Source organism: Benincasa hispida, chromosome 10 (assembly GCF_027475165.1).
Source record: "Benincasa hispida cultivar pf3 chromosome 10, pf3_genome.v1.1, whole genome shotgun sequence".
Taxonomy (NCBI): Eukaryota; Viridiplantae; Streptophyta; class Magnoliopsida; order Cucurbitales; family Cucurbitaceae; genus Benincasa; species Benincasa hispida.
In genome coordinates, this window is record NC_143487.1 from 1810238 (window position 1) to 1817358 (window position 7121).

Genomic DNA, 7121 nt, shown 5'->3' on the forward strand with positions numbered 1-7121 from the left:
TTTTAATAGTGGGATCCACAAATTCCTTGGACCAAACCACTAATAAAGTTCACAACTCCTTATTTCTCCAAACACTCCCAAATAAGTTATAGTCTTAATCTAACCTTGTGTGAAATTTTCTAAAATCATAGCAAAACGGGGTTCTTTTCACTACTGTTTATTCTTAATCATAGCAAGAACATTATATTATTATATAGAAATAAAAAGATGAAAAATGTGATCAAAACCCTATATTGACAGGGTTATATCAACATCATATTAGTGGAAAATGTGACCAAAGTTTCACATCAACCTATAAAATAAAAATAAAACAGATAAATGGATGACTAAATTAATGTGTGTTCAACCACTTATGTCTAGATTGGACAATAACAACAATATGGAACATAAAATAGTATATAATTGCAGGGAACTAAAAGAATATGCAGATTGGCTTTCGAAATTTAGGGCTAAAATATACACTCAAATTAACATATGATTACAAACTTATATAAGGTTTGACATCTGTTTCCCACTTTGACCATAGGGAGAGAAAATTGAGTTATGTTTCCTAAGAAATGAGAAGCATAGCATGAAGTGAAGGCTAACAGCAATTACTTTGGATTTTTGATACGCAACCATTCATCATTATCTCCATCTTCTCCACAAAAAGAGTGGGAAACAAAGGGGGAAAAGGAGAAGAAGACATTATTAAAATGAAAACCCACCTTCTGAAATCAGTTCTGCGCTCTTACCGTGCACTGTACAATCACCATTAATGACAGATTCTCTCTCAGTCTTCTCGTTTCTCTGCAGTTTCAGATTCTGCCATATTTGCAGAACCAATTTCAGGAGCAACCCAAAAGAAAAAAACAATACATTGATATGCCAAATCAACAGATGGCAGATTACTTGTTACTTATCGATTTTCTTCACATTGATGTATTATCAATCAAGAATTCAAGATGTAAAAGGAATTTCAATGTTTACCGATCTACGTGCGGTACCTCGATCGTCGTTGTCTCCTCGAGACCTTGACCTTGCTTGGCAATGGTTGGGATCGCCATGGCTCGAGAACTGAGTCTTTATAACGACATGGCAAGACCTGGCTCCTTCCTCTCTTTGATCTCACCAATGGCGACCTGTCGCCAATGTCTCTTACTAAGTTCATCACCATCCAATTTCCCTCTAGCTTCCTCTTCGAGTCGCTTGAATGCGACTCTGAAAATACTTTCTCGAGTCGACTCGGATCTTTCATGTCTAACTCGCTGCTCGACTCGTTTTCTTCTTGAGTTGACTCAGTATCGAATTCGTTCTCACCGATGTCTCCGAATATCAGTCTCGCCGCTTCGATGAGCAAACCTAGACAATCGCCACTGCTCTTGCATTTCGCTCCGTTAAACGGCGCCGTTTCGGCTTTAACATCGTCGCTTCGATCATCGGAACTCCCAGGGGGTTTGTCCTTTTTACCTTCTTCTTCGACTGTCTTTTCGCTTTCGTTTTCGTCGAATCTGCTGCTCTCAGCGATCTTCGAATGTTCTGGAATTTCCTTCTCGTGTTCTTCGTCTTCGTATTTTTCAGAGCATTTCGCGCTCTCACCATCGCCATATGAGCATTTCTCCGTTGCGTAACCACCAACAGATACCGCGTCAACCGAACCATTTCCACCGCCGCCTCCTCCATTCTCCACAAAAGCTACCGATTCCTGATATTCTTCCGCCTTAAACCCGCCGAATCTCAGATTGAAATCAGTACAAAACCCTCCTCCACCGCTAACGTTTCTATCGGAGTCTAATTTCCCGATTTGCGAATCCGCGGATGATTCTTGGCGAGGAACAGACGAAATTATATGCAGAATCTTTTGAAGACGCATTTGAGCTTTAGAACATTCACGAGGAATATAATAACCGGAACGAGAATAATCTACCTGATTCGAACGGTTACAAAGCGGAGTTGAATTCATGTTCAGAGATTTACAGGGATACAGCTTTCGATCAGCCGCTTCGTCCCCTTCGCAGAGCATGATTACAGAGCTTCGAGAACCTCAAAGAAAACGGCAGGGAGAGAGAAAGGGCGTTACAGAGAGAGAGAGAAGGGGAAGCCCAAGCCAATGGCAAATAAATCGAGCCAAGCCGATCATGCTTTCGAATATATATATACCTATGAGCTGGAAGGCTACTTTTGCAAAATTTTATCAAAAATAGTTTTCTTTTGGGTAGAATTAATCTCCAGATTTTAAAATATTGAAAAATAAGGAAACTATTTACCCTTACTATTTTGTAATTATACAGAGTAGGATTACATTTTAGGATTTTGATTATCCGTAGTAGATTTTGAAATTTCAATTTCAACGAAATTTAAGGTTGTTCCTAAAAAGAAATATATATGTGAGTTTTTCTTTTTTCTTTTTTACAGTAAATGTCAAGAAAGAATTAAATCTCAAATTTTAGTCATTTTACCCATCTAACTCTGTTCTTTGGACAAATATGGAAGATAGACTGAGATTTTTTCCTTATAATATGACCAATGAAATTGATATGATCATGTAACATTATTTGTTATTTCAAAGTTTCAAGTAATTAAATCATGATTAAAGTGGTCATAGCTCAACTGATCAAACAAACAAATATATTTGCGACCAATAATTTTGTGGTTTGAATTTCTCTAGATTATTATTAATTTTTTTTTTAAAAAAAGAAATCATGTATTTTGAAATATAAGGTAGGAGATCCCAATCATATAACTTTTGGTTATTAATATATATCATAGGCCGATAAACTACATTTGTTAGCATATTTTAAAATGAATTAAATGAATAATAAAATAGGTATGAGATGGTCCATGCGAATAAGGAACAATGTGCATAGAAACCATATTTGAAAGTAATAGAAATAAAGTGCATAGAACTATGGAGAATTTGTTTTCTTTGTATTTTCTCTTTCTTCCTAGGAATAAGGTGCATAACCAAATTGAATTTAGGCAACGTTTATATTTTAAAAAGAGTTTAAATAGTAATGGGTTTTTTTTTTTTTTTTTTTTTAAAAAAAAGAATATTTTGCCATTTCAAAGATGTCCTTGAGCAATTCCAATATGAAAAGTAGAGACATAAAAAAATGTTCACGTAAAATTAATTAACAATATTTTATGATATATAAATAATAAAAAATAGGAGTGTTAGTGGGATGGGTTGAGTTGAGTTGAAAGACATTTTAGACCCAACCCAATTATTCGGGATGTAAATTTCTTCAACCCAAATAACCCTTATTAAAAAATAATCCAACCTAACACAATCATGAAATATTTGGAGTCATTTATTTAAAATTTTATTTTAAAAAGAAGCAAAACATAAATATGTAAAAATCTAATTTAATTATTTTCATATATTAAATTAAGATTAACTACTCAATTTTAATTTATTTAGTGAAGATTTTATTTAGAAACTACTTTTAAGAGTTGTTGAAAAATAAATTATTAAAATTAAATAAAATTAAAATCAATATATGCATAAATAATTATGTTATAAGTAACAAAAAAAAATATTTTTTAAAATTAATAATAAATTCGGGTTGGTTTGGGTATATTAGCTGAATCCATAAACCAATCCAACCCATAAAATTTTCATTTATTTGAACCCAACCCAACTCAAATCGCACAGGGTTGGATTGGATTGATCGAATCATCAAATTTTTTTTAACACCCGTAATAATAAAAAAAAATAATAATAAATCTATTTTAATTGCAACAATTTTGATATATCACTATCAATTGGTATTAAAAACAACCAACGTCTCTCTATTTATAATAAACAAGTATTTATCAATGGGATCTAAAATATTTTTCTCGTACTAATTTTAAATCTGATTGATGAACACTTATAAAAATTAAATATAACACTTTTTATAAGAAAAATATTGAAAATGAGAACAATTAATACGAGAAAATAAGTATAATTATCAAAGGAAAAACAGACATATAAATAAGGCTAAATTATATTTTTTTTTTTTAAAAAAAAAAAAAAACCCCTCAACTTTGTATTTGTTTTAAAAATATTTATGAACTCTTAGCAATATCAATAATGCCTTTAAACTGTAAAATAAGTTTAAAGATATTCATACAGTTAGTTTTAAATAAAAATTACCAGTACTTTATTTCGAAAATATATTTGAATTTTTAAGAATTTCAATAATAATCTTAAATTTTTTTAAAAAAAAGTTAAAAATATCATTAATAGCATGTTTCAAAAATAATTTTGAACTTTCATAAGTTGAAATCTCTCCATTTTAAAAAGATAATGATAAAAAAATTATTAAAAAAATCCTTCAACTAATATAACGATCAATTTATTTAAAGTCATCTATGAGTTGGAAATAACTAAAAACAAATTACATAGATACTGTCATGTATATATATATATATTCATACTCTCATTCACATTTGTCAAATTCTTACACTAGGATTTTAGCAACCAAACATACACCAAAACTTCAAGTTGAGGAATAAAATTTTGTAAAATCCCATAATCAATACCTCTTCTTAAAACTCATGAAAGTAACAAATAACCAAATGCGTAGTATTTCGCTATTAACACATACTCTGCTAACGTACCATTATGTTAAAACATTGAAGTCTTTTGACTTTTTTGGTGGTTCAGTTATTATATTTTTTATTGTTATAGTCTATATATCTCAACAATGGGATATATATATATATATATATATATTCATAACAAGATATTAACGGTTGATATTCACATACTCACAATAAGGTTATTTTGAAATCTTTTTTTAAAAAATTAAAGGTGTTTGTGAAACTTTTGAAACTTTTATAGTATTTATAACAAGACATTAATAATTGCATTAAAAATTGTGATACTTTTTTTTAACACTTTAAAAGTGAATGATATCTTTGTAACTTTGAAATTTTAGAAGTTTTTTTAACCATAAATTAGAGAATATTCAAGTTAAAAAAAATGAATAATATCTGTATTCAAGACTATATTGTTACTATGCATCTCACTCAATTATTCAATTATAGTGTGACACAAGACAAATTTTCTTACAAATATACCACATATTTCATTATATTTTGATAATTTTACTATCTATTCTTATTATTATTTGTAATTAGATTGGAATGTATAGAAATATATTCCTAAATTTCGTTTTAAAAAAAGTTCAAAAAAAAATTTGTAAAAAAAAAAAAAGGAAAAGAAAATAGATTCCAAAATATTAGTTATATTACTTGTTCAGTTTTTTGTTAAAATATTTAAATTAAATGGAGGGGGGCGAAGTAGTGACTTTTTGTTAATTTTTTAACCTTTGACCAAAACTGCAAAAAGTTGTCAGAAAGTAAAGTGTGTAGACATTACATAGGAGAGAACACACAACACAGGGTGTGTCAGTATATAAATTTCAAATTTCAAAATATTTATTTATTAATATTTTTTAACAATATGTGGGGAAGAAGTAAGTGAAGGATCTCATACCGAGAGTTACATGAACACGTTCGGATCGTTCCGATCTCACCGTGACCGAAATATAACTATATACATTCATCACATACAGTTATGCAAACAAATCTAATTATTGGCATGCTAAGAACAAACAAAAACATAAGAAATAGAGTTCCATACTAATTGAAGACTATTTTCATACTCTGAAGCTCCAACGTAACGGAAACCCTCCAAGAGATCTACCAACGCCCGGCGGGAACGTCGATTGCAACAGCACGATCATTGCGAACACGAAAGCCGCAACGGGGACGACACCACCACTAATGAGTCCCGGGTATTCCGGGAGTGAAAACCCAAAGGGTAGGCTTTGGTGAATTTGGTAGAGGATGGAGGAAACGAGTCGTGTAGGAGATAAGCAAGTGGGAGAGTAAACAATGCTATCGTATAGCAGAAGTGCTTATCGCATAGAGGAGCTACACGATCGTGTAAGAAATGCTGAATGATCATTTTCCCTACACGATCACTTAGGAAAATGTGTATGATCGTTTAGTTAAATCGCAAGGTGGACGATCGTTTAGGCAGAGAAGCATCTATCGTAAAGGCTCTCGGGCGATCGTTTCACGAAATCTTTTGGGTGGAAGAATGAATATCGATTGCACGATGCAAAAATGAAAACTTTTTTCATTTTTAACTCATCTATTACCATAACCGATGTTGTCCACTAACCCACGTTCGAACATGGAAAAATGATTAATTATCATATAATTAATCAATTAATTAATAAATAAATATAATCATATTATATTTATATCCTATAGTTTGATATCACATATCTACTATAGTATTTTCTCCTCTACTTGATATAAATCATATTTATATCTAATTTCCTCCATAATAATGTATCTCATGCATTTAGCCAATTATATCATATATAATTAACCAGTCCAATTATATCATATATAATCGAACTTTCTCTTGTCAATTTGAACATTTCAACTTAACCCAAATACTGGTTCCCGACTTTATCCAAGCTACCCAGGGGACTTAATGGGCCTGTGGCTCGAAGCTCTAACGGTATGTGAATAGCTGACTAAACTCTTTAACCACGAGATCCACCATCCGCTAACTGTCAGATATTCCACTAAAGACCAACAGTTAAATTCTTCTTACCACATATATATTTTTGTGTTCATCGGATATAACCAATCATAAGTACGATGACCCTTCACAGATGCTCGTAAGTACAATTGGGCCAAACTATCATTATGCCCCTGTAGTTACATCTCACTCCTTAAGTACCACTGATTCCTCTAATGAACAATACAACATAGTCCAACTATGTGTGAACACCTCTCAGGAAAGGAGAATGTGTGTGGCGCCACATCGTTCAAGCCTCGGAATCAACCTTTAAGGGAGTCATCTATCTAGTTACCCCTACCTCGGGAAAGGAGTGAATTTTATCTTGTGTAGCTGAGTTTCCATCTCCCAAATCAGACGAATCTCCAAAATGGTAGGTTTGAATTGGCGACCTGACGACTTGCACCCATACAAATCAAAAGACCCCCCTCAATGGCAGGAGCTCCTAACTTACTCAGGATTGAGGTCATGTTACCTATGGTCATCCTAGTGAAGTGAAGTCTCTATCATGAACGGTATTATATAACGAGACGTTAACACTTCATGGTCAGGT

The 7121-nt window shown here is 32.0% G+C and overlaps 1 protein-coding gene across 2 annotated transcripts; it reads right to left on the minus strand.

Moving 5' to 3' along the window:
- Positions 1 to 429: 429 nt before the first annotated feature.
- Positions 430 to 2117, minus strand: LOC120088485 (uncharacterized). Of its 2 annotated transcripts, none has more exons than XM_039045825.2 (2): positions 987 to 2117; positions 430 to 804 (listed from the first exon to the last, which is right to left on the minus strand). In XM_039045825.2, the coding sequence occupies exons 1-2, from the start codon at positions 2000 to 2002 to the stop codon at positions 798 to 800; spliced, it is 1023 nt and encodes a 340-aa protein (XP_038901753.1). In that variant the 5' UTR covers positions 2003 to 2117; the 3' UTR covers positions 430 to 797. The 2 variants fall into 2 exon arrangements, with proteins under 2 accessions (XP_038901753.1, XP_038901751.1); XM_039045823.2 differs by having other exon boundaries at positions 970 to 2116.
- Positions 2118 to 7121: the final 5004 nt, after the last annotated feature.